The sequence below is a fragment of the Nothobranchius furzeri genome, chromosome 6 (assembly GCF_043380555.1).
Source record: "Nothobranchius furzeri strain GRZ-AD chromosome 6, NfurGRZ-RIMD1, whole genome shotgun sequence".
Lineage (NCBI taxonomy): Eukaryota > Metazoa > Chordata > Actinopteri > Cyprinodontiformes > Nothobranchiidae > Nothobranchius > Nothobranchius furzeri.
Window position 1 is genome coordinate 80,441,694 of NC_091746.1, and position 27,958 is coordinate 80,469,651.

The 27,958-nt window shown below is 39.7% G+C and overlaps 1 protein-coding gene across 2 annotated transcripts; it reads right to left on the reverse strand.

Moving 5' to 3' along the window:
• Positions 1–3,702: 3,702 nt before the first annotated feature.
• LOC107375272 (polyunsaturated fatty acid lipoxygenase ALOX15B) lies at positions 3,703–26,091 on the reverse strand. Of its 2 annotated transcripts, none has more exons than XM_054744816.2 (16): positions 25,961–26,091; positions 22,646–22,781; positions 22,382–22,552; positions 22,067–22,271; positions 21,902–21,983; positions 21,653–21,775; positions 8,516–8,619; positions 8,106–8,272; positions 7,891–8,034; positions 7,387–7,590; positions 7,190–7,276; positions 6,950–7,119; positions 4,895–5,016; positions 4,514–4,614; positions 4,139–4,309; positions 3,703–3,961 (listed from the first exon to the last, which is right to left on the reverse strand). In XM_054744816.2, exons 3-16 carry the CDS (start codon positions 22,538–22,540, stop codon positions 3,782–3,784), a joined length of 2,019 nt encoding a protein of 672 aa, XP_054600791.2. In that variant the 5' UTR covers positions 22,541–22,552; positions 22,646–22,781; positions 25,961–26,091; the 3' UTR covers positions 3,703–3,781. The 2 variants fall into 2 exon arrangements, with proteins under 2 accessions (XP_054600791.2, XP_054600792.2); XM_054744817.2 differs by lacking the exon at positions 25,961–26,091 and adding an exon at positions 25,887–25,904.
• Positions 26,092–27,958: the final 1,867 nt, after the last annotated feature.

The following is a 27,958-nucleotide window of genomic DNA, read 5'->3' on the forward strand; positions in this document are numbered from 1 at the left end:
AACTTTGGGCTGAGGCCAGCTGAGATACAAGAGCCAAGGATTGACAAGCACCCCCTGAGTAGACTCCAGCAACGTGCCCCGGTCCACATTTCCTGGGGTAGGCAGCCTGTTTTCACTAATGGCGCTTACACATTAGCGTCGGCACGGCCCCAAAAGGTACCGAACAGCACCAGAATTTGATTTCACACACAGGTCAGATTTGCGTTTTCGGTGCCGAGGCGACTCTTTTTCTCAGACCTTCTCCCCAGCAGTCAGACTGGGAATGAGGCGACACTACGGACAGATTGGCTGGCGCGGAGCTGCCGTTCCGAAGCTGCCGATCAGTGTGGGAATGAGAGAAGAGAATAGCTCTGTGTGTGTGTGTGCGTGCGTGTGTGCGTGCGTGCGTGCTTGCGCGCCTGTTCTCCACATCGGAGCCCTTGCCCTGTCAAGCAGACAGCTGCTCAGGGGAGAAATCCGTGTGTGTGTGTTTGTGTGGCACAAGATTATGAGGACACACACAGCAAATTAATAAAATAATGTGGTTCAGAGTCTCCACTTTGAAAAATGGGACCCAATGCCTCCCTGCTTGACACTCAGCATTAAGGGGTTGGATTGGGAGGTTAAACCACCAAATGGTTCCCGAGCGCAGCCTTGTCTGCAGCTCACCGCTCCCCCAGAGGACGGGTCGAATGCGGAGAACAAATTTCCCTCTCACATCAGTGTGTGTGACAACTGATGGGACTTTTAACTTTAACAAAAGCAACACAGCTCATGTCCGCACTTGTTTACCTTATAATGGCGGACACCGCAGACTTTCCTGCGCCCACAGGCTCGAGGATTTCCACATTCCTGAGAAGTCCCTCGGATTTGTATGTGAACACCACACCACCCGTTCAAGACCGAACTCACGCCATCCAGCCTGACCAAACCCTGATTGTGCCGACGCTAATGTGTAAAGCCCATAAGATCCCCTGAGGCCAAAATGTCACCCTAACCATGACCTGGGGCAATGCTCACAGCAGGAGTACCCAAAGGATACTCCCTTAAAACAGTTCCTTGATAAATTACCAAAACTTTCTTTCCAATCATCAGGAATCCCAAAGAGATGTACCACTGCGGCAGAGCTGGCAAAGTTGGTTACCATGGTGATCTTCATTGGTCCACTCAGCATGCTGCTGTCAACTCTGGACGTGTGAGTCTTTATAATATACAGGTTTTTATTCAGTACGCCTAGTTTTGTCCAGCTTCTTGGTTTGTTTTCAGCGTTAAATAAAATGATTATTTCTAAATGGTTTATTCTTCAGTTTGACTACGGCGGCTGGATGCCAAACAATCCCCTCTCCCTGCAACTCCCCCCACCAGCCACCAAGGGAGAAGCTACGCAGGCCTCCATGGTAGCAACACAACAGTTTTGGTCATGGACACCTTGTGGCTGCTGAGCAAGCAGTCCGATAAACCTACATTCGATTTTTCATTGACATGGTGTGAAGTATAGCACACTGACATGCTGGTGCAATGAAACATTAGCATTAACAGTTATGGATGATGAATATTAGAATGCATCTGTTATTTATCTCGTCAGGTCTCTCTTGGCCAGTATCCTGAGGACAACTTCAGAGGAAGTTGCTCTTACGGTGATACAAGAGTTCCAAGGAGATTTGGTGTTGAGTACCGCCATCCAGGTCAGAAACAGCAAGCTGGAGGTGCCGTATACATGCCTGGATCCAGCTGAGGTGGAGAATACGGTGGCTGTCTGAAAAATAGATGATGGGACCTCCTCAGCTGTTATCCAGAGTCAGATTATTAAAAGTGAGCAGAGGAAGATTTTTGGTTTTAACTGATTTGATTTAATGTCACTTTTCTGACGTTGTTGTTAAGCATCTTTGTTTTTGCACATAACTCAATTAGAGAAATCAGTCCGGAGTGGTTAGTTCTCAGTGGGATGTGTGGCTGGTCCTGGGAAGGTTCAGGTAGGTGGGAAGTGTTAAACCCAAACAGGTCACTCATGTTTCAAAAGTGAAAATTTTTCTCATGTTTTCATGTCTCATGTTTCTAGTCCTCTCACATTTGGCAAAATGACCTTGATAATGCAGCACAACATCATGTGACTTTTGTGTGAATTCATCTCTCCTCCCCCCTGCTGATTCCTCTGGCAATGGCCACATTTACAAATGAAGGGATGCTAATTGGAGCTATCTGAGTCATCAATGTGGACTAACCCTAACCCTAAGGGTCTTTTGACCCCGCTTCAGGGGGGATGTTGAAATTCTTGGGACTTCTTGTGTTAAAGGGCCAGAGGCAGGTTGAACTCTGCGGCTTTGTGTGTGAGTGGTTGTTTATTTTAACTGGGTTAGCTGTGCAGATAGATTAGCAGTTAGCCTTTTTTTTTCTTTCAATAAAATCATCTGATTCCATTTGAATGTTGAAGTTATAAGAGTTGATTTTCCTTTATAACTCATTTCTGAGCACCATTGAACTGCCTTTTCTCTGGCCTCCTCTGCTTTAATACCCGAGTAGTTTATTCTTCCCATTCAGAATTAACTGGTTATTTCAAATAGAGGTTTTACTTCCAGAAACCATTTAAATGGAATGAGAACTGGGACTCCAGACCAGTTGTGGCCACCAGGAGCACTGGGATGTTTCCTGGTGGCCTGGCTTCCCAGTTTGTGCTTGCTTCACTTTCAACAGCTCCTGAGAAATAGATCATCGAACAGCTAAAGGCTGGTTTATGCTTGACGCGTCCGCGAGGTCCGCACGGCTCCGCGTGGAAAAGTTGCGTCATTTTAACAACCACGCCCCTCCACACGGCCCAGAATTTCTGCAACGCGCACCTCGGAAAATTTCTAACCACGCGGACGGACGAACGCGGAAAAACATGGCGGAACGGCAAGAACTAGTATGGCAGAGGTTAGTAAATACAGACATTTGTATGATTCAGCTCTCAGAGATCACCGTGATCAACATGTTGTTAATAATTCTTGGAGAGAAATAACTCGCACTGTCGGAAAAGACGAGAACACTGTTAAAAATGCTGGAATGCCATGTTGTAAACAGTAATTTCTACTTCTATGGTGTAGTGTTGGATGCATGCCGTAGAGCTCCATGCTGCCCCCTACAGTTTGGGAGAATATTGGCTCACCTCAGAGACAAGCCGCATGAACCATAAACGCTGCGAGTTGTGAAGCGCGTTCCATCCGCGAGCCGCATCACCGCGTGGAAAGTGAATGTGTCAAGCATAAACCAAGCTTTACCGTGACTAGACTGGAGACCAACATGAGGAACAAAGCTGTTGTGGCCGAGTGAGAATCGTCCACGAAGTACTGCAGCCCTCGTTAGAACGAATAACGGGTTGGAAGCCATCAAGTTTTATCCTTGAGCATTTAGGGAATTTTATTGCAAGTCAAAAGTAAAAGTTATTTCATTTAAACTGATTTGTCATTACAACCAGTACATGCCTTATTGGCCAATAAAGTAGGCTTGTTACTCATTGTGTATTGGCGACTACTGTGTAAAGTCCAGAAATGATCATTTGACGTCTACAGACTGACCTACATGCCATCGGTCAGCTGCAGACATGAATCTGCCTTTGTGTGTCTGTTAATCTTCAAAGTTGCAGGAAGATTCGACACCATTCACACTCAGATTGTCAAGACTTCATGTTCCTTTCTCAAGGTCCCTCTGAGCATTAATGCATTTCATTCAATAATGGAAAAAACACAATTGGGATGATAAGTTTTAATATGCAATATATTTAGTTTAAGCCATTGTTCACAAACATCTGTTTCACACTACTGAAAACTCAAATGGCCACACTGTTCTCCACCTCCACCGGATCCAGGTACACGTACGGCACCTCCAGATGTTCGTTTCTGTCTTTGATGGCTGCACTCAACACCTCAAGCTCCTTTTGAAAGCCCTTCACCATCCTCTGTGGAGACTCCTCAGTGAAGTGGTCCTCAGGGTACTGGCCAAGAGGGACCTGGTGAGATCACACACACTCAGATTTCCCTCCACTTCACTTTAAATGTTCAAACAGACTTTGAACTCCACAGCTGCAGAAAATGTTATAGCTGCCCTAATAAGGCACGCCAACATTTCCCTGTCAAACAACACACACACACACACACACACACGTTAATTTTGTTTTCACACTCACAAAGTCAGTGGACTGCTGGCTGAGCAGCCACAGAGTGGCCATGCCCTGAACGGTTACATTGACATCTGGGAGTGTGTTCAGCATGGTGGCCTCAGTTGTCTGTCCCTTAGTGGTTGGTGGAGGAAGTTGCAGGGAGATGGGAGTGTTTGGCATCCAGCCTCCAAAGTCGTACTGCAGAAAAAGAATGTGCTGTGTTCATTTATGCTGCTAGTGCCCTAGACCGCTATGAAATAATCTATAAAGAGGGATAGTTGAGTGGCAACATATAGATTGTGTGTATGGGAATGCATCACGTCACAGCAGCGTAGTGTTTGTTCAGCTAAAGGATGTGATTCAGACCAGTACTGGTTATATACGGTCAACAAAAAAACTCACCTGTCCAGAGTTGACAGCTGCATGCTGGGCAGAGCCAGTGAAGATCACCATGGTAACAAACTTGATTAGTTCGGCCACTGTGGTAAATCTTTCAGGAATGCCTGATAAATAAAGTTAAGACCTTCCAACAATTAGGTGGCCCAAAGTCAGGTTTTTGTTTACACAATTATGCAGACAGAATCTGGATCCAGGTAAAGTTCAGTTTTGTTTCATAAACATCGGACAAATTTATTTATTTTTCCATTCATGTCAGGCAATAAGAATATTTAACTTTTTGTTCAAACATCTCTAGTTTAAGTCCTCTTTAAATTGAGCTCAGTGCAATCTTTATAAGGAGTTACTAAAATGCACTTCATTATGCATCAAATGGTTCAAACCTACCCGTGTTCCTTTTGGATAGGAATCCATGTTCAAAAATCTCTAAAATCCACGTCTGTAACTCAGAGTCCTTCTGAACTTCAAGATCATTCTTGTAATAATAGCCAAGGACTCTCTGCACAAACCTATAGCAAAAAAAAAAAAAAAAAAAAAATTGTCAAAAAATTTATCGACTTCATTCCTAAAAATACATCTTTTCCCAATGTATGCCTCATCACTTCCTGTTCTCAAAGCAAGTGCACACTTTTCCAACCCTGTCCTGCCTGCTGCTCTCCATCCTGTCTGTCTGGAGCGCTCCTCTTCATTAGTCTCTGGATTTTTTTAACCATGGATCTGGTCAGATGGTCTCTAAAGACAACTGATAAAATTGACTTAACGTTTGGTAAGGGTAAGGGAGAGCCTTTCTGCCCCGACAGAAAGCACATGGTTGAATACGTAATGGATTACTTAAAGGGGCTTTACGGAGTTTTGAATTTTTATGCTCGCGATTGCCCCCTCAGGCCAAAAGCATAACGGCAGCTTCAATAGTAGGCTCGTGCACGAGGTGTGCATGCTGTACGTGCACACTCCTTAACGAAAATAACTGTCAAACTTCCATAATGCCCCTTTAAGTGAGTGGTAGATTGTAAGTTGCTGTCCATGAAGGACGTAGAAGATAATTATGTAATTAGATTCATGATAAACGGGTTTTTGCTGTTTGGAGCAGGTGGGTTCCTGGTGTATTGGAATATTCTGAAGTTGTTGGGAGCAATTGCCAAGTTTTGAGCTCAATGAAGGGATGTGTTGTGCTGTAAATCTGACTCATGCTTTACACAAGCTGGATCATAAGCTGGTTGCTCTGAGCAGAAAAAATGGCTGTGGTTTCAGAACTTGCAAGCGAAATGGAAAACCGCTTGGCTCGGCTTGGTGGAAATGGATCCCCTGATTGGTCCGTTTGGAGTTCCCTGGAGTCGCCTCAAGACCGCAGGAGGACATAAGGCAGAGGGGGAAAAAATCTCTGGACTGTTCCAATCCAATTGCTGTTATCTGAATTTGGCTCCCCAATGTCGGCCTTGAAGGCTGAAGAATTTCAAACCCCCATGGAGATGGATACAAATAGATACTCTGCTCCCTCCCACACCAGTTTCATACATGGGCCTGTAAACATCAGTTTGCAAGAAGTCTTTATTACATCCTAGACGACGGACACTTGACTGAACTGGGAGAAAGATCATTGACTCAATACTGACGCAACACACATGCACCAGTACACAACATTTCACAGACACCCACACACCCTCCCATGGTTTCAATGTGCTCCTCCTCCCCTGAACTCTTCCAACTCCTGGGCAGTGGAGGCTGAAGACCACATTGGGTAGCTACCTACTCTTGTATGAGAAATGCCTGCCCCTCCCACACGTTCAATTAAGTAGCGACTACCTTAATATGTGTGTATTTAAGTTTGAGGTGATTTTCTTGTACCCCAGCTCTGTCCTCTGTTGGGGATGTTTCTCTCATCTCGTTCCTCCCCCTTATATCCAGTTTCTTTTATCGGAGTGCTGTAGTGACTGCATACCCACAGTCAGCCTGTTCTTGTTCACGTGTGTTATATGCTGTATGCCTGCTCATGGAAAGGTTATACTGAAACCTTGTTTCATTGTACTGGGACACTGGTTCAATGACAAATAAAGTGACTCTGTATAATTCTATGTACCTGGCCTGTATTCTTGGCATAGTACAAATACATCAGTGAAAACAACTTGAAATATATCCTATATATCCTAAAGTGAACCCAAAATTAAAGCTTTTTTGAGAAAAGTTTAAGGTCTAAAACTGTTAACGGTTTTCTAGAGCACTTGGTTCCATGTAGAAAATTTAAAAGTTGCAAATAAAACATTACAAGGCATCTTAAGAGTTCAAAAGCAGTTTGGTTTAAAGGAATCAAGCACCAAAAACAAATTATTTAGCCAATTTTTGTGTAAAATTTTCTAAGATTTAGACATGCATCATATTGACAAACATAATACAAAATGTGAACATTTCAATGAGATTTAGAAAAGGTCCGAATAGGAACTTTACCGGTGGATAACATCCCAGAGTCTGAGTCCATCATCTCTGTAGTAGAAGTTTGGTATGGCTTCCAGCCCACGGTCCTTAATGTCCTCAGGTATACAGAGAGACCTGTACGTCACAGAGGACAGTGATCTCCTCAGGATGGTCATCATACCCTCTCCACCAGAAGATGAAAACTAAAGAAATGTAGCAAATGTTAAAAAGAAACAGATGAAAAGATACAAGACGTCAAATGCATCATCATACCAGAGTGAAAACACCTTCCTTTGATATTAGTCTCAATCGAGCCAAGAAGTTGATCTGCAGCGTGTAGCGAGTGTGAGGGAGGAGAAGCTGATGAGAAAGAGAGAAGTGTTAGAAACACAAGAGTAGCTTTCAGGTTTTTTTCTGGATGTTGCTGCAGTTTCAGAAGACTGAGAAGTTCATGCTCTGGGGACACTTACCTTGTACAGAGGATGCACCATGGGCAGGTTACGCAGCAGTGACACGGCAAAAACCTCAGCCAGCAGGTGAGTGCGCATCAGGTGAACGTTGAGTTGATGCTCACTGAAATCTGCACTCCTCACAAAAATCTTCGCCAGCAACCAGTCATACTCGGAATCAGTCGGTAAGAAGATCGGGTTGTCTGCTGCCGGCTGCTGCTTCAGCTACAACAGATGTACAGTTTTATGTGAAGAGCGCTTTTGCTGACAACACATTTTTAATTACGGGCTGGATATGAAACTGAAAAGGTTCTTTTGATGACAGTTTGCTTTTCATACAGATTTTTCTAAGAGCAGGTTTTATTTTTTAGTACGATAGTCCGACTCTGCATGAGGCTTAACAGTCTTGTCTAGCAGCTTCAACAGCCTAGACACGTTCACTTTTGTGGATCTTTTCTTGTAACTGACAAATTTAAATCTTATGGTTTGCAGTAAAGTTCCAGAAACCCAGAAACCCAGTCTCACTTGAATTGCAATCGGCATCATTTTGTCATCTGGCGTCTTTTGGAGCAGGACGAGCGGAGCCATCAAGTACTGCTGTTTCCCGTTGACGATGTTCGCCTGAACTCCGTCCATGTTCTTGTAGTCGCACAAGAAAATGTGGCCTTTCTGTTGGAATGTTTAAAAAATAAGAATTTGACATTTTATAAACACTTATACAATTCATAACAGAAACTCACCTGCATTTCCTCAGCTAGACTAGCCTGACCATCAGGGAAGACCATGCTGTCGGTCACAGGGAAGTTACTGGGCAGGGCTGTGCAGCGTCTGATCATTATGGGATTGACACCGTTCAGAAACTGGAAGCCAAAAAAAGCATCCTCCTTCCAGTGTTCTTGGACATACTCTGTAGAAACACAAGTGTAATTTAACTCTTGTGCTGCAACTGCACATGGAGACAAATAGTGAAACAGAAGGAATTTGGCTTCATGTTTCAAATAAATTATTTCACTTAAAGATGAAAACTTTGATCTCCGTAGATCCCTGTTAAAAAATGTAAATCATACACAAGTGGAACCAATAGCCAATGACCTTAATGCCATGGCTTATTTGTGTACTTCACATTATACAGTTAGCCAGGTTACAGTACCGGACATGCTGGTCTTTTTGCAGCAGAACACCCTGTTGATGTCATCAAGATGAGTCCAGCTCTTTTTGCTATCAGCCAGACCCTTCAGTTTCAGCTCAGTCAGCCTACAGGATAAAACGCATGAAATCTATTTCATCATTAAATAACAGATCAAAACTAGAAAAATTGCATTTATTGCACAAATGCTGTTTGAATGCTGGATAGCTGAAACTGTAAGCTGAAGCTGCTGAACAGCTGAACTGAAGCTGCTGAACAGCTTAACTGAAGCTGAAACAAAGCAAAACTGTCAAAATGAGCTGAATGTCTTGAAAGATGTAGAAGCAAAAAGCACCACCAAGCAAATAAAGCACAAAAAGTAAGTGAAGAATAGAGAAAAATAATGCTAAATAGCAAAAAAAAAAAAAAAAAAACTTTAATCTGTGAACATTGTATAAAAATCTGGACAGCTTAAATGTCTAAACACCTGTTATATCAGTTGGACAAGTTTAACTGTTTAATCTTTACATTTAGCTGAACTGTGAAATTAGCAGTATATGCTAAATTTGCTAACTGATTGCTGAAGTTGTTGAACAGCTGAAGTAAGCTGAAACTAAGCTAAACTGTTAAATGAGCTGAATGTAGTGAAAGATGTGAAAGCAAAAAGCACAAAGAAGAAAAAAAGCACATAAAGTAAGTGAAGAATCAAGAAAACTAATCCTAAATAGCAGAAAACTCAAATCTGTGAACACTGTTTAAAAAAATTGGACAGCTAAAATGTGTAAACACCTGTTATTTTAGTAGGACTAGTTTAACAGTTTAATTGTTACATTTAGCTGAACTGTGAAATTAGCAGTATATGCTAAATTTGGTAACTGATTGCTGAAGTTGTTGAATAGCTGAAGTAAGCTGAAACTAAGCTAAACTGTTGAATGAGCTGAATGTAGTGAAAGATGTGAAAATAAAAAGCACAAAGAAGCAAAAAAGCACAAAAAGTAAGTGAAGAATCAAGAAAACTAATCCTAAATAGCAGAAAACTCAAATTTGTGAACACTGTTTAAAAAAATTGGACAGCTAAAATGTGTAAACACTTGTTATTTCAGTAGGACTAGTTTAACAGTTTAATTTTTACATTTAGCTGAACTGTGAAATTAGCAGTATATGCTAAATTTGGTAACTGATTGCTGAAGTTGTTGAATAGCTGAAGTAAGCTGAAACTAAGCTAAACTGTTAAATGAGCTGAATGTAGTGAAAGATGTGAAAGCAAAAAGCACAAAGAAGCAAAAAAGCACAAAAAGTAAGTGAAGAATCAGGAAAACTAATTCTAAATAGCAGAAAACTCAAATCTGTGAACACTGTCTAAAAAAATTGGACAGGTAAAATGTCTAAACACCTGTTATTTTAGTAGGACTAGTTAAACAGTTTAATTTTTACATTTAGCTGGACTGTGAAATTAGCATCAAATGCTGAATTCAGAAACTAATTGCTGAAGCTGAAACTAAGCAAAACTGTTAAAATGAGCTGAATGTTTTGAAAGATTTAGAAGCAAAAAGCACCAAAATGTAAATAAAGCACAAAAAGTGAAGACCGGACAAATCAATCCTAAACAGCAGAAAACTGAAATCTGAACATTATTTAAAAATCTGGACAGCAAAAAGGTCTAAACACTTGTTGTTTGAGTAGGACTAGTTTAACAGTTTCATTTTTAGTTGAACTGTGAAATGAGTAGCATAAGCCGAATTCAGAAACGGATTGCTGAAGTTGTTGAATAGCTGAAGTAAGCTGAAACTAAGCTAAACTGTTAAATGAGCTGAACGTAGTGAAAGATGTGAAAGCAAAAAGCACAAAGAAGCAAAAAAAAGCACAAAAATTAAGTGAAGAATCAAAAAAACTAATTCTAAATAGCAGAAAACTCAAATCTGTGAACACTGTTTAAAAGAATTGGACAGGTAAAATGTCTAAACACCTGTTATTTTAGTAGGACTAGTTCAACAGTTTAATTTTTACATTTAGCTGAACTGTGAAATTAGCAGTATATGCTAAATTTGGTAACTGATTGCTGAAGTTGTTGAATAGCTGAAGTAAGCTGAAACTAAGCTAAACTGTTAAATGAGTTGAACGTAGTGAAAGATGTGAAAGCAAAAAGCACAAAGAAGCAAAAAAAAGCACAAAAAGTAAGTGAAGAATCAAAAAAACTAATTCTAAATAGCAGAAAACTCAAATCTGTGAACACTGTCTAAAAGAATTGGACAGGTAAAATGTCTAAACACCTGTTATTGTAGTAGGACTAGTTCAACAGTTTAATTTTTACATTTAGCTGAACTGTGAAATTAGCATCAAATGCTGAATTCAGAAACTATTTGCTGAAGCTGAAACTAAGCAAAACTGTTAAAATGAGCTGAATGTTTTGAAAGATTTAGAAGCAAAAAGCACCAAAATGTAAATAAAGCACAAAAAGTGAAGACCGGACAAATCAATCCTAAACAGCAGAAAACTGAAATCTGAACAGTATTTAAAAATCTGGAAGCAAAAAGGTCTAAACACTTGTTGTTTGAGTAGGACTAGTTTAACAGTTTAATTTTTTGTTGAACTGTGAAATGAGTAGCATAAGCCGAATTCAGAAACGGATTGCTGAAGTTGTTGAATAGCTGAAGTAAGCTGAAACTAAGCTAAACTGTTAAATGAGCTGAACGTAGTGAAAGATGTGAAAGCAAAAAGCACAAAGAAGCAAAAAAAAGCACAAAAAGTAAGTGAAGAATCAAAAAAACTAATTCTAAATAGCAGAAAACTCAAATCTGTGAACACTGTCTAAAAGAATTGGACAGGTAAAATGTCTAAACACCTGTTATTTTAGTAGGACTAGTTCAACAGTTTAATTTTTACATTTAGCTGAACTGTGAAATTAGCATCATATGCTGAATTCAGAAACTAATTGCTGAAGCTGAAACTAAGCAAAACTGTTAAAATGAGCTGAATGTTTTGAAAGATTTAGAAGCAAAAAGCACCAAAATGTAAATAAAGCACAAAAAGTGAAGACCGGACAAATCAATCCTAAACAGCAGAAAACTGAAATCTGAACAGTATTTAAAAATCTGGAAGCAAAAAGGTGTAAACACTTGTTGTTTGAGTAGGACTAGTTTAACAGTTTAATTTTTAGTTGAACTGTGAAATGAGTAGCATAAGCCGAATTCAGAAACGGATTGCTGAAGTTGTTGAATAGCTGAAGTAAGCTGAAACTAAGCTAAACTGTTAAATGAGCTGAACGTAGTGAAAGATGTGAAAGCAAAAAGCACAAAGAAGCAAAAAAAAAAGCACAAAAAGTAAGTGAAGAATCAAAAAAACTAATTCTAAATAGCAGAAAACTCAAATCCGTGAACACTGTCTAAAAGAATTGGACAGGTAAAATGTCTAAACACCTGTTATTGTAGTAGGACTAGTTCAACAGTTTAATTTTTACATTTAGCTGAACTGTGAAATTAGCATCATATGCTGAATTCAGAAACTAATTGCTGAAGCTGAAACTAAGCAAAACTGTTAAAATGAGCTGAATGTTTTGAAAGATTTAGAAGCAAAAAGCACCAAAATGTAAATAAAGCACAAAAAGTGAAGACCGGACAAATCAATCCTAAACAGCAGAAAACTGAAATCTGAACATTATTTAAAAATCTGGACAGCAAAAAGGTCTAAACACTTGTTGTTTGAGTAGGACTATTTTAACAGTTTAATTTTTAGTTGAACTGTGAAATGAGTAGCATAAGCCGAATTCAGAAACGGATTGCTGAAGTTGTTGAATAGCTGAAGTAAGCTGAAACTAAGCTAAACTGTTAAATGAGCTGAACGTAGTGAAAGATGTGAAAGCAAAAAGCACAAAGAAGCAAAAAAAAAAAAGCACAAAAAGTAAGTGAAGAATCAAAAAAACTAATTCTAAATAGCAGAAAACTCAAATCTGTGAACACTGTTTAAAAGAATTGGACAGGTAAAATGTCTAAACACCTGCTATTTTAGTAGGACTAGTTCAACAGTTTAATTTTTACATTTAGCTGAACTGTGAAATTAGCATCATATGCTGAATTCAGAAACTAATTGCTGAAGCTGAAACTAAGCAAAACTGTTAAAACGAGCTGAATGTTTTGAAAGATTTAGAAGCAAAAAGCACCAAAATGTAAATAAAGCACAAAAAGTGAAGACCGGACAAATCAATCCTAAACAGCAGAAAACTGAAATCTGAACATTATTTAAAAATCTGGACAGCAAAAAGGTCTAAACACTTGTTGTTTGAGTAGGACTAGTTTAACAGTTTAATTTTTAGTTGAACTGTGAAATGAGTAGCATAAGCCGAATTCAGAAACGGATTGCTGAAGTTGTTGAATAGCTGAAGTAAGCTGAAACTAAGCTAAACTGTTAAATGAGCTGAACGTAGTGAAAGATGTGAAAGCAAAAAGCACAAAGAAGCAGAAAAAAAGCACAAAAAGTAAGTGAAGAATCAAGAAAACTAATTCTAAATAGCAGAAAACAAATCTGTGAAAACTGTTTAAAAAATTGGACAGGTAAAATGTCTAAACACCTGCTATTGTAGTAGGACTAGTTCAACAGTTTAATTTTTACATTTAGCTGAACTGTGAAATTAGCATCATATGCTGAATTCAGAAACTAATTGCTGAAGCTGAAACTAAGCAAAACTGTTAAAATGAGCTGAATGTTTTGAAAGATTTAGAAGCAAAAAGCACCAAAATGTAAATAAAGCACAAAAAGTGAAGACCGGACAAATCAATCCTAAACAGCAGAAAACTGAAATCTGAACAGTATTTAAAAATCTGGAAGCAAAAAGGTCTAAACACTTGTTGTTTGAGTAGGACTAGTTTAACAGTTTAATTTTTAGTTGAACTGTGAAATGAGTAGCATAAGCCGAATTCAGAAACGGATTGCTGAAGTTGTTGAATAGCTGAAGTAAGCTGAAACTAAGCTAAACTGTTAAATGAGCTGAACGTAGTGGAAGATGTGAAAGCAAAAAGCACAAAGAAGCAAAAAAAAAAGCACAAAAAGTAAGTGAAGAATCAAAAAAACTAATTCTAAACAGCAGAAAACTCAAATCCGTGAACACTGTCTAAAAGAATTGGACAGGTAAAATGTCTAAACACCTGCTATTGTAGTAGGACTAGTTCAACAGTTTAATTTTTACATTTAGCTGAACTGTGAAATTAGCATCAAATGCTGAATTCAGAAACTATTTGCTGAAGCTGAAACTAAGCAAAACTGTTAAAATGAGCTGAATGTTTTGAAAGATTTAGAAGCAAAAAGCACCAAAATGTAAATAAAGCACAAAAAGTGAAGACCGGACAAATCAATCCTAAACAGCAGAAAACTGAAATCTGAACAGTATTTAAAAATCTGGAAGCAAAAAGGTCTAAACACTTGTTGTTTGAGTAGGACTAGTTTAACAGTTTAATTTTTTGTTGAACTGTGAAATGAGTAGCATAAGCCGAATTCAGAAACGGATTGCTGAAGTTGTTGAATAGCTGAAGTAAGCTGAAACTAAGCTAAACTGTTAAATGAGCTGAACGTAGTGAAAGATGTGAAAGCAAAAAGCACAAAGAAGCAAAAAAAAGCACAAAAAGTAAGTGAAGAATCAAAAAAACTAATTCTAAATAGCAGAAAACTCAAATCTGTGAACACTGTCTAAAAGAATTGGACAGGTAAAATGTCTAAACACCTGTTATTTTAGTAGGACTAGTTCAACAGTTTAATTTTTACATTTAGCTGAACTGTGAAATTAGCATCATATGCTGAATTCAGAAACTAATTGCTGAAGCTGAAACTAAGCAAAACTGTTAAAATGAGCTGAATGTTTTGAAAGATTTAGAAGCAAAAAGCACCAAAATGTAAATAAAGCACAAAAAGTGAAGACCGGACAAATCAATCCTAAACAGCAGAAAACTGAAATCTGAACAGTATTTAAAAATCTGGAAGCAAAAAGGTGTAAACACTTGTTGTTTGAGTAGGACTAGTTTAACAGTTTAATTTTTAGTTGAACTGTGAAATGAGTAGCATAAGCCGAATTCAGAAACGGATTGCTGAAGTTGTTGAATAGCTGAAGTAAGCTGAAACTAAGCTAAACTGTTAAATGAGCTGAACGTAGTGAAAGATGTGAAAGCAAAAAGCACAAAGAAGCAAAAAAAAAGCACAAAAAGTAAGTGAAGAATCAAAAAAACTAATTCTAAACAGCAGAAAACTCAAATCCGTGAACACTGTCTAAAAGAATTGGACAGGTAAAATGTCTAAACACCTGTTATTGTAGTAGGACTAGTTCAACAGTTTAATTTTTACATTTAGCTGAACTGTGAAATTAGCATCATATGCTGAATTCAGAAACTAATTGCTGAAGCTGAAACTAAGCAAAACTGTTAAAATGAGCTGAATGTTTTGAAAGATTTAGAAGCAAAAAGCACCAAAATGTAAATAAAGCACAAAAAGTGAAGACCGGACAAATCAATCCTAAACAGCAGAAAACTGAAATCTGAACATTATTTAAAAATCTGGACAGCAAAAAGGTCTAAACACTTGTTGTTTGAGTAGGACTAGTTTAACAGTTTAATTTTTTGTTGAACTGTGAAATGAGTAGCATAAGCCGAATTCAGAAACAGATTGCTGAAGTTGTTGAATAGCTGAAGTAAGCTGAAACTAAGCTAAACTGTTAAATGAGCTGAACGTAGTGAAAGATGTGAAAGCAAAAAGCACAAAGAAGCAAAAAAAAAAAAAAAAGCACAAAAAGTAAGTGAAGAATCAAAAAAACTAATTCTAAATAGCAGAAAACTCAAATCTGTGAACACTGTCTAAAAGAATTGGACAGGTAAAATGTCTAAACACCTGTTATTTTAGTAGGACTAGTTCAACAGTTTAATTTTTACATTTAGCTGAACTGTGAAATTAGCATCATATGCTGAATTCAGAAACTAATTGCTGAAGCTGAAACTAAGCAAAACTGTTAAAATGAGCTGAATGTTTTGAAAGATTTAGAAGCAAAAAGCACCAAAATGTAAATAAAGCACAAAAAGTGAAGACCGGACAAATCAATCCTAAACAGCAGAAAACTGAAATCTGAACAGTATTTAAAAATCTGGAAGCAAAAAGGTGTAAACACTTGTTGTTTGAGTAGGACTAGTTTAACAGTTTAATTTTTAGTTGAACTGTGAAATGAGTAGCATAAGCCGAATTCAGAAACGGATTGCTGAAGTTGTTGAATAGCTGAAGTAAGCTGAAACTAAGCTAAACTGTTAAATGAGCTGAACGTAGTGAAAGATGTGAAAGCAAAAAGCACAAAGAAGCAAAAAAAAAGCACAAAAAGTAAGTGAAGAATCAAAAAAACTAATTCTAAACAGCAGAAAACTCAAATCCGTGAACACTGTCTAAAAGAATTGGACAGGTAAAATGTCTAAACACCTGTTATTGTAGTAGGACTAGTTCAACAGTTTAATTTTTACATTTAGCTGAACTGTGAAATTAGCATCATATGCTGAATTCAGAAACTAATTGCTGAAGCTGAAACTAAGCAAAACTGTTAAAATGAGCTGAATGTTTTGAAAGATTTAGAAGCAAAAAGCACCAAAATGTAAATAAAGCACAAAAAGTGAAGACCGGACAAATCAATCCTAAACAGCAGAAAACTGAAATCTGAACATTATTTAAAAATCTGGACAGCAAAAAGGTCTAAACACTTGTTGTTTGAGTAGGACTAGTTTAACAGTTTAATTTTTTGTTGAACTGTGAAATGAGTAGCATAAGCCGAATTCAGAAACAGATTGCTGAAGTTGTTGAATAGCTGAAGTAAGCTGAAACTAAGCTAAACTGTTAAATGAGCTGAACGTAGTGAAAGATGTGAAAGCAAAAAGCACAAAGAAGCAAAAAAAAAAAAAAAAAGCACAAAAAGTAAGTGAAGAATCAAAAAAACTAATTCTAAATAGCAGAAAACTCAAATCTGTGAACACTGTTTAAAAGAATTGGACAGGTAAAATGTCTAAACACCTGCTATTTTAGTAGGACTAGTTCAACAGTTTAATTTTTACATTTAGCTGAACTGTGAAATTAGCATCATATGCTGAATTCAGAAACTAATTGCTGAAGCTGAAACTAAGCAAAACTGTTAAAACGAGCTGAATGTTTTGAAAGATTTAGAAGCAAAAAGCACCAAAATGTAAATAAAGCACAAAAAGTGAAGACCGGACAAATCAATCCTAAACAGCAGAAAACTGAAATCTGAACATTATTTAAAAATCTGGACAGCAAAAAGGTCTAAACACTTGTTGTTTGAGTAGGACTAGTTTAACAGTTTAATTTTTAGTTGAACTGTGAAATGAGTAGCATAAGCCGAATTCAGAAACGGATTGCTGAAGTTGTTGAATAGCTGAAGTAAGCTGAAACTAAGCTAAACTGTTAAATGAGCTGAACGTAGTGAAAGATGTGAAAGCAAAAAGCACAAAGAAGCAGAAAAAAAGCACAAAAAGTAAGTGAAGAATCAAGAAAACTAATCCTAAATAGCAGAAAACAAATCTGTGAAAACTGTTTAAAAAATTGGACAGCTAAAATGTCTAAACACCTGTTATTTCAGTAGGACTAGTTTAACAGTTTAATTTTTACATTTAGCTGAACTGTGAAATAAGCATCATATGCTGAATTCAGAAACTAATTGCTGAAGCTGAAACTAAGCAAAACTGTTAAAATGAGCTGACTAGCGTTAAAATGTCAGCTATGCTTCTACTTTAGTTTTAAGTGTATGGGGTTGGTTGGTTGGTTGGTTGGTTGGTTGGATGGATGGTTGGATGGTTGGTTGGATGGATGGTTGGATGGTTGGTTGGATGGATGGATGGATGGATGGTTGGTCGGTTGGATGGATGGATGGATGGATGGTTGGATGGTTGGTTGGTTGGTTGGTTGGTTGGGATGGATGGGATGGATGGATGGATGGATGGATGGATGGTTGGATGGATGGTTGGTTGGTTGGTTGGTTGGTTGGTTGGTTGGTTGGATGGATGGATGGATGGATGGATGGTTGGTTGGTTGGTTGGATGGATGGATGGATGGATGGATGGTTGGTCTGTTGGTTAGTTGGTTGGTTGCTTGGATGGATGGAGGGATGGAGGGATTGAAGGATGGATGGATGGATGAATGGATGGTTGGTCTGTTGGTCGGTTGGATGGATGGATGGATGGTTGGATGGATTGTTGGTTGGTTGGTTGGATGGATGGATGGATGGATGCAGGGATAGGACGGATGGATGGATGGTTGGTTGGATGGATGGATGGATGGATGGTTGGTTGGCTGGATGGATGGATGGATGGATGGATGGTTGGTTGGTTGGTTGGATGGATGGATTCCTTGAGCCTGGTTTATGCTTCTCCGTCAGCTCCGCAAGGGACAGACACGCACGGATTGACGGAAGCGTTTTGCTCTCATACTTCTCCGTCTCCTGGAGAGTGTTGCAAAGCAATTGCCCGGCAGGACAGCAGAGGGCGGAGAGCTGTTCTGTGGTATCCTGTCATGTATCGGTCCAAGATAGTGTGTTTATATTGTGTTTTTTGTGTATATAAGAGACTTTTAACATGGACATATTTGTCTCTCATTCTCCCACCGCTTCATGCGCTCCCCACCTCTAAACCCACGTTTCCTGTCATTTCCGTCCACAAATAAAACGCTTGCTGCACATCTTTTCACTCCTCCAATCACGGGAGAATTAAACGTTCACATTTTTAGAGTTTTTTCGTGAGGTATTCGTCAAGCTTCTCCGTGTCTGCCTCTAGTTATTCTCGGCTCTCTTTATGTTTTTGAGGGTGCAATGGCGGCGCTGTAAACAACAGCGGCGTCCTGACCAATCACAAGCTTGCGTAATCCGTCTCGTTCGACGGATGTTTGAAAAAGTGGGCTCGACTCCGTACGTACTTGCGTGCCTGCCGGAGCCCTACGCAAGGACGGATAATGGCGTTGCGTGTCTCCGCATTGACGCAGACGGAGAAGCATAAATCAGGCTTTAGGCCTAGCCAATCGATTTGATGCCTCACATGCGTGGGTGTGTTATTCCATTTAGCCGGAAGATGATTGACCTCTCTCAACCAATCAGGGAGCTGGGAGGGAGCGGGGCACTTTCCCATCTTCTGACGGTCAATCAAATTGAACATGTTTCTAGTTTGAAGTACAAATGGTTCAAAAAGATCAAAAACAGGAGTCTGTTATTGGCTCAACATTCAGCTTTTTAATATTCATTCCTATGAGACTTGATTAAAGTGATATGTAGCTTCTTGTGTTGCCATGGTAACAGATAACGCATTTAAAATTGAATACAAGATTCCTGAGACCAAACTGGTCGATTTGATGTGTCATTTGTGTGGGTGCTGGATCCTGATTGGACAGAAAATGGTTGAACACTCTCAACCAATCAGAGAGCAGCACTGTTTTCCCGCCTTTTCCCCTTGGCTGTTGGAGGCCTGCAGCTGTACTCCTGTTAATGAGAGAAGCCTTAAAATCTGTCCTTCAGAAGTGAAATTGGACCTGTCAAACTTCTCATCACCATTCGAAAAGTACTGCACCGATTTGAAAAATTCAAAAAGCGTGAGTGGCAGAAGACTTTGATGATCATCTGTGCCGATTTGTATGTGCCTACCATGAATTGTCTAGAAGCTATGACGAGAAACTTTTAGCTGTGTGAAGCCGATCTCAGGAGAAAATCTCTCTTCCTTTAACATGGGTTTCAATGAGACAGAATCTGGGTCTCTCCTCCTTCTGAGGCTTGTAGCTAAAGAACGGTAACACCTACAGAGAAAATGAAACCCATTCTGAAAAGCTGACAAAAATTCCTACTTTTTGGGTTATAATTTGTTTTGGTAGTCCAAACGGTCTGGGGGTAGTAAAGAGTTGTTCACAGAAGATGTGAAGTTCAAAAGTTAGAGTGCGGAATCTTCAGTTTACAGTGGGGAGAGACATTTTTTTAAATTTGAATTTTCTCAAACAAGTTAACCGTACGACCACAATGTTTGGAGTACAGTCATGGATTATAGCTCAAAACGAAGGTATTTTTGTTAGCTGTAAGCCAGTGTGTGTTTCATTTCAATCGGACCTACGGTTCTCTTGCTACAATGCCAGAAATGGAGCAAGGGAGGGTCACTGCTCCTATCTTTCCCCATTATAACTTTTGTGAATTTTTCTGAAAATTTCAAGTCGTACCTCAACTTCTACCTGCGATTTTAGAAAAAGCGTAAAAGATATCAAAAAGCCTCTTTAATATGTTAAACAGGAAAGTCTTGTGAGTTTGTTAAACTTTGAATGAAGTCTCTGAGTTAAAAGGAACCCAGTAGAGTTTTAGGTCAAAAAGGTGATAGGAATTTGCTGAAAATCGACCAATCCCATTCATTTCAATGGGAATTTTTTTGCAGAAAAAGCTTAATAACTCGAAAAATTTTAAAGATATCAATGCCAAAAGTAATAGCCGGAAAGAGCTTAACGAGCTGAACGTTTTGGTATAAAATAGTTGAAATAGCTCAAAATTTGAAGGAGAAGAAGCGGTTCAAAAAGTGTACGGAAGCAGAATAAGAAGAAGAAGAAGAAGAATAAAGAGAAACAGGAAAACAATAGTTTGAATGCTTAACAGCATTCAAACAATTAGTGCAGATCAAGATACCCACAATGCATCATGAGTATGTTCATGCAATTGCTGGAGGAGCAAGTTAAACAAATCTCAGAAGATTAGTTGATAAATTTGACAAAGCCTTTTAGGGTAAAAGACAAAGTTGTATAAACAAGTTAGAAGTTGTTTGAATGTGTGAAAACAAAAATTATATTTACTTAAAGTTTACTGTTTTGTACAGATTTTAAATTAGCCACAATTAAAATCATCTAGATGTCCCCAAGCAGCTGATAATGTTTCATTTGGAGCCTTAAGTTTAAATAGACCTGAGAAATATATCCTTTTAAATGTTGTAGTACAACTACAAAAGGTCAAGGCCAGAGGTGGAAAGTAACAAATTACATTTACTCACATTACTGTAATTGAGTAGCTTTTTTGTGTAATTATACTTTAAGTCGTTTTCAAAATCTGTACTTTTACTTGAGTAGGTTTTAAAAAAGAATTGTAATTTGCTACATTTTAAATCATATCCGTTACGGAGTAAAAATAAATTATAGGCTTAATAAATTAAAACTATTACGTGTAGCAGCGTCGGAACAGAAAGACACTTGCATGGGCACCACGTCTAAACCGTGTGGGGGGGTGGGGGGGGTGGGTGGGGGGTCACCATTGATTGTGAGGACAAAGCCATTTTTACGGCACTTTTGCTCAAAAACATCAGTTCGGTCCCTGTGATCCACTTGGTGATTACCTCCTCCCTGTGGGTTGGAACCCGCACCTTCACGCACCGGTGTTACATCAGAATTCTGCTCGGTTCAGTAGCTGGACTCGGTTCAGTGTTTGGAACGTGTTTCTCTACCGCTCCGCACGGAAGTGGCAAAATAACGTTTAGCGCTCATAAGCGGATTCTCAGCACTTTGCTCATAAAACAGAAGACCTGCAGGCCTCTGGGAGTTAAAACATCCTGATACTGTTCAGTTGTAAACATTGTGCTCCATCCCTGTGTTTGAACTCAGAAGATGCTTCTTGATGCCACAGATGTGAAATGATTTAGATGGTTTCTTTATTTTTCTCCAGAACAAGAGATTAAAGTATTACAAAAGCAGTTAGTCATTCAAACGATTCTAAAATGCGGCAGTGTGTGTGTGTGTGTGTGTGTGTGTGTGTGTGTGTGTGTGTGTGTGTGTGTGTGTGTGTGTGTCTGCGCGCACACACACACAAGCGAACTGTGATCTGGCATTGTGATTTTGCACTACTTAGATGTAGCCATCCTTACGCTGACAAAAATGTAACCAAGTAACTTTTACTTTGAGTACATTTATGATACTTTTTACTTTTACTTGAGTAAAAAATTATCAAATTATTGGTACTCTTACTTAAGTAGGACATTTTAGTACTCTTTCCACCTCTGGTCAAGACCTCAAAGTATTAATCCTGGAACTTCTCAAAGTCAGGTGTAGGCTGCTGTGGTTTATCTCTGCGGCTGTTATTTGCTGCACCTCCATGTAAAACAGCCAGTAGGCAGGAATGAGGCAGAATTATCAGGAACTCACCCTGCTGATGCCGTGAAGAGAAACTCCTTCTCTTTGGTGAAGGAAAAGCGGACCTCACATGGCAACGACTGCGGGCTGTCTGACTTCATGCAGTGAGGAATTCCTTCTACATAAACGTTCCAGCTGGGAAAAAATAATTTAGTCTCTTGTTCTTTTATTACAATAAAGTCCAAATCTTACTTTTTTTTTTTTTAGAGTGCAGGAGGTTTACATCATTGTGAGTGTTGGTAAAATGTAGACAACTCTCACCAATAGTCTTTGTGACGCTGCAGAAGCTCCTGCTCTCGACTATACTGGCCAAGCCTGTGGAGGTCTTCAAAGACTCTTAGAGCTGGAAAAGAGGAGAAAGGAAGATTTAGAAGTGATGATGAGGAACACTGGGATGAAACTGGTGTCAAGTGCAGCTCCACCGACCTGTTCCCTCTCTGAAGAGATACGTCTTACTGTCAGTGATCCAGCGGTAGATTGGAAAGGTAAATGAGTCTCCCTCGGGGGATCGGACTTCCACTTTGGCAGGAAACCAGGAGTCTGCTGGGAACAGCGGGAGAGGCTGTTTGTCCACCTCAATCATCACCAGTTTCCCAATCGAGCTGGGGCAGGACACAGTAAAACTTGCCTCCTATAAAAATTTAGAAAATATTCAGTCACACTGAAATTGTTTAGAGTTTGTGAAATAAAAACTTTAAAGAGTTTCTCACATCCTGTTGCTGTAAATGATCTTAGACTTACAGCGCCTCTGACGAAGGCTGAAGCTCCTCTCAGGCTTATGAGCAGCTTGCGTTCACTTTCTCCATCTGTTCCCACCAGCTTAATGAAGACATTGTTTAAGGTGGTGGCACTGACCCGATCAGAGGTGAACACGGTCACTTCATATTTCATCATTTTCATTCGTGATAGATCCTGGTAAATGAAGGGAGACGATCAGCAGCGGTGATTTGAGGCATTGGATGGTGGGTACAATTAGCAGCATTGAGGCCCTTTTGAAGTCCTTACCTCTGCTGAAGAAAGTTCCAAAGTTCCTCTGAAAAGCGACCTTGTTTGAATCACCTCAGCTCTGGTTTGTGTATATATACAGGGTTGTAGGAGTGTCCTCGTGATGCCAATGAATAGGTTTGTTGATGAAACTTCCCTAAAGGCACATTGGTATGTTTAGATTGGAAAGCTGGCCATTTCTGATATTTTATCACTACAATCTGAACGAATGCGTTACAAAGAAAAGATGAAAAGAAGAATAGTTATCACAAATCATGAAGTGTGGGACCAAAAATGCAGCAAAGAAGTTTCAGGATCTTAATACTTTCAAACGCCAAGACTAAAGGAAAAAGAGGAACTCATAAGCCTGCAGGATAAACACACAGGGTGTGTTGAAACCTTGAGAAAGAAAAATCAGGGAGTAAATATTCTGAGTGGGGATTACTGAGTGAGGACAGGTGTGCTGATTACAAATGAAAACATCTGGGTGTGGGGATGGGAGGAGGGACAACAGAGAACATCATGGCCTGAAAAACTTATCGAAGCTTCCCAGGCAACTGTGTTAATTGTTGTCTTCACATTCTCGTTTTCTCTACATGAAATGATGCCAACAGAAGTGTTAGTCTTATGTGACCCCTCATTTACACCAGGTGTTGAATGTGAAGTGAAAAATGGGTCAAGTGTGACGTTTTGCTAGAACCCGTTCTGGATTACACCTTTGTGTGGAAGTCTCATACCAGCCTCTGCAGCTCCCGGGTCTCCTGAACCACGGCTGAATCCTCCCTGGCTCTGTTCTCCTACCGTGCGTCTCCTGTTCACCCTCCAACAACCCGCCTCACTGCTCCGAACCTCCACATCTACCCTCAGCCCCGGTACCGGCTCACCTCTCCCACGCTCCGCTACAACCAAATCTCAGTAAGAACTCTCCCCACTATCTACATAAATATCTCCCCGTCCCGATCATCATTTCATGTGTTATTTCTTCCAGTGATCCAATCTCTAGCTCCGGAACCAGCCCATCCCTGCCTCCGCTCTCTAATAAACTTTTTAATACATCTCCTGGTCTCTTGAGAGTCATCTTGTATGTGGGTCAAATATCTAAATAGAGAAAAAACCATGATAGAGTCGTTCAGAACAATAACAGCAAGATGGCAAACAGCCACACTTCCTCTAATGCCAGAGGCATACTACCGAAAAACACCCAGGAGTGCTAACACCAGATATGTCAATGTTCTTCAGAGGTGTGACCAAGTCACTGCTTTGCGAGTCACAAGTAAGTCACAAGTCTTTCCAGTCAAGTATTGAGTCAAGTCAAAGACAACCGAGTCCAAGTCGAGTCCAAAGTCAATGATGCGGAAGTCCAAGTCCTTAACTTTGAATTTTCAAGTCATAATCAACTCATCTGTCCAACTTCAATTTAATGACAATGATAATAAATAAATTCCAGAAATAAAGCTTCTTAAAGCTTCATTTATTTGCTCAAACAAGCAGGAAGTGCAACTGAAACTGATTATAAACAAAGTGCTGCAGCATGTAGCAGTACAAGATCAAACCCAGAGCGAAGAATTAGTTAAGATTTTGGTCCATGTCGTGCCACTTTTCTGCTAAAGTATCAAATATGCTCAAGTCATCATCAAGTCAACAGATGCAAGTCGATTCAAGTCGCAAGTCATTGGCATTCAAATCCGAGTCGTTAGTCTTTATAGATTTTATCGAGTCAAGTCAGAAGTCATTAAAATAGTGACTCGAGTCCAAGTCATGTGACTCAAGTCCACACCTCTGATTTTCATCTACTTATCATGTATGACTCGCATTCGCTCGTTGTCTACCATCTTCTGGAGCTAACCCATAACTGGCAACAGCCATTAAACTCACTAAAAAGTAGTAAGATTGCAACCTTTTGTTTAGAAAAGCAGGTTGCAGAAACCAAATTTGACCACAGGATGTCATTCTTACTTCATTTTTACATATTGCACCTCTTTTTGGGGGTGACGGTGGCACAGGAGTTAAGTGCTTGTGTCGTAATCAGGAGGTTGCAGGTTCGAGCCCTGCTCAGTTTGTCACTATCATTGTGTCCTTAGGCAATACACTTAACCCCCTTGCCTGCTGATGGTGGTCGGAGGGACCAGTGGCGCCATTGCACCCTAGAGCAGCTGTGGCTACATCGTAGTTCATCCCCACCAGGGTGTGAATGTGTTTGTGAATGGGTGAATGACTGATTGTGTTCTAAAGTGCCTTGGAGTGTTCCAGGGCTCTGGAAGGCACTAAATCAAATGCAGGCCATTTACCATTTAACACGAAAATTCTACATTTGTCCTAAAACCAGTGACTAAAATGGAGCCGTGCTTGTTGGTGGAAGGAACAGAAGTAAGTTTGTCTCCAAAGACAAACGGAAGTTCATGACAGAGACAACAAGAAGGGAAAGTTTCATGTCTGTTAGTGGTTTTCTGCACTCTGCCCTCACATGAGACGTTCTTCCTGCACTTAAAAATGTGTGTGTGTTTTTTCTCCCCTTTAGATTAAATCAGTTTTTGGTATTTGACATAATTTTATTCCTCGCCTGTGTCCTTGGCAGTCTCATCTCTACCAGAGGCTAAACCATAAGATTAATCGAATAACAGTTGGCTCAACAAAACCTTCTCAGTGGCCTGGTGGTACTGGGCCATTCCCATCTGTACCTGGTCGGCCCTGCCCGGATAGCTCCAGTCGGCCCCAGCCTGGCCCGGTTGATTCCACACATATCCTTGCTTAGGTATGCAAGGAATGCAGTCAGAGACATTTTCAGCTTCTAGGTAATCAGCATGATAATGAATTGAGCATGCCTTAAGCCCATGTGGGCTGATTCTACCCACCAATCAGAGGCTTGCTCTAATGGAAGGTGTGAATTTGCTGTCAGCAGTGGGTGTGTTAGCCCTGGTCAGCCTGAAGCAGACCCCCTCAGAAAGAGGGCTGAAAAACAGTCTCGTTGCACCCTGAAAAAAGGCAGCCCACCAAGATATGTAAGCAAACTATGCTGTCCGGGCAGGGCCGACCAGGTACAGATGGGAATGGTCCAAAGTGTCCACCCTTGGCCCGGGAGATCAGGGCTGAAATCTGGTTGAGTCGTACCAAAGACTTTAAAATGGGACCCAACGCCTCCCTGCTTGACACTTAACTTTAACAGGTTGAATTGGGGTTTTAAACCACCAAATAGTTCCTGAGCACAGCCTGCAGGTCATCGGTTTTTCTTCTGCAAATTGTAATGAAACATAATGAAACATACCTGGCTCTCTTGTGCTGGATTCACCTGAGAAATAACACAATGATACAACATTAGTTTCAGCAATGAAGAAATACCTGGATGTGTAATGCAGTAACCGACCGCCTCACAGGTCTCCAGAGACAACGACTGGATTTACACGAGTAGATAAAAAGACCCGTCCTGAAACTGAACCCACAGCAGCTAGTTTTAAACCACAGTTTAAAAGAGTTCTCTGTGAAGTTTAGGTGCAGAGGCTGTTTCCAGGTGACCAGTCCGAAACCTCCAGAAGAAATGACACCACACACCGATGTCACAAAAGCTCTTTTGAAATAAATGAGTTAACCCTCTGGAGGCAGGCGCTGCAGCGTTAAAACCTACCTACCTGGTTACTCCACATACGTATTTCATGAGCACGTTTTAACTCAGAAGTACCCCTGAAGGACATAGTTGTTCGCCCTTTTATCAAAACTTGTTTTGAGCCAGAGAGGGTTACATTCTTTAAAGATTCTTGTCTTTAGAGACACCAGCTCTGTATGAGGACTGAATCCCAGTCCTCTGCTTGATTTGTTTTTGCTTCCAGTGAAAGAGAGAAATTTCAAAAGCAAAGCCAGCATATATTTTCCTGTCATGTCTGTCTTTTATCCTCCTGCAACTCCTCTCAGTTCTCCAGAAAAACTGCTTCCTGAATTTCTTACTTTTTTACGTCACAAGCTACTTTTTACCTGAGTACTTCAGGGATCGGCCCGCCACAAAATTAGCGAAATGCGCACTCGCAGCAGTGAGGCCAACTCACCGGGGCCACAGGTTCTGAACTCCACTGAGGCAGAGTGCGTCAGGCACGAATAAAAGAGAAAGAAGCAGAGAATATCAGTGACAATGAACAATTGCGTGTTTATTGTTTTCTTTTGGTGGTGTGACTTGGAGAATGCTACTGAGTGCGGTGTGTGCAGAAAGCAGCCGAGAGCGCATGAACGATCAGCGGTCTCTCTCTCACCCTCCACTCAAAAGAAGTCCTGGAGACGGAAACTGTTCCTTTTTTTTTCGGGCTCTGCATAATTAAAACCCTGAAGAAAACCCACCCCTTTATTCCGGGTTAAAAAGGCATTCTAACGCGTGTTCCTGATATGTACCGGGTAAAATATTACCGATTTATTTTTCTGTAATGTCTTACATTACTGCATTACAGAAAAAATACATGACAGCTTGTAATTACTTGTGTAACGTGTTACTCCCAACACTGTTATTTAATCAATGCAGTGGTCTGAAGAATGAAGTAAGTCAAACTCTGAGCCACATCAGAGGTGAGTTTCAGACAACAGGATTTGGAGTCTTATTTCCTGATATTTGGTCATCTCGCCTTGGATTGGCTAACAGCAACATGACTCTACCACTGACTCTGTTCTGCGAAGCTAATGTTGATGTTTTATCTCCACAACTAACACAAGACTGGAGGTGTTCTGCCGTGTGGTAGAGTTGCTAATGCTAACAGTTAGCTTCTACTAGTTGAGACATTCTCTGCTGTTAGCTGGAGGATAAACCAACAACAGCCTTCCCTAGTAACTTAGGTTACTATGTTCCACAGGGGACATTGTTGGTGCATTGCTGAAACGTCACACTACAACGTCCTCCAAAAGTTGCTTTACAACTTCTGTTAAATGTCCTCTCTGTAACTTATTCGGCACTTTGAATAACAACGTTGCTGCTACATTGTTACAACGTGATAACTGCAGTTCCAGAATGAATGAAATTCAAGAGAGATTTATCATCAAATTAGATTTTCAGCTTGACCATATTGTGATTCTAATCTGGATTTTGTTAAAATTAAAAATGTTTTCCTCAACACACATGAAAAATATCACTCAAAGATATAATTTATTTTGGTCTTTTAATGCTTTGTTTTTATTATTATTAGAGTTTTGACAATAATTAAATAAACAATTAGTAGTTGCAGTACTTGAATCATGTTTATAGCTAAAATGTCTTTCTAATTAAAAAATAAATAAATAATAATAATGAATTGAACATATATAGCGCTTTTCTTGTCACCCAAAGACGCTTTTCACACACTCTCACATTCACACACTGCTAGTGAT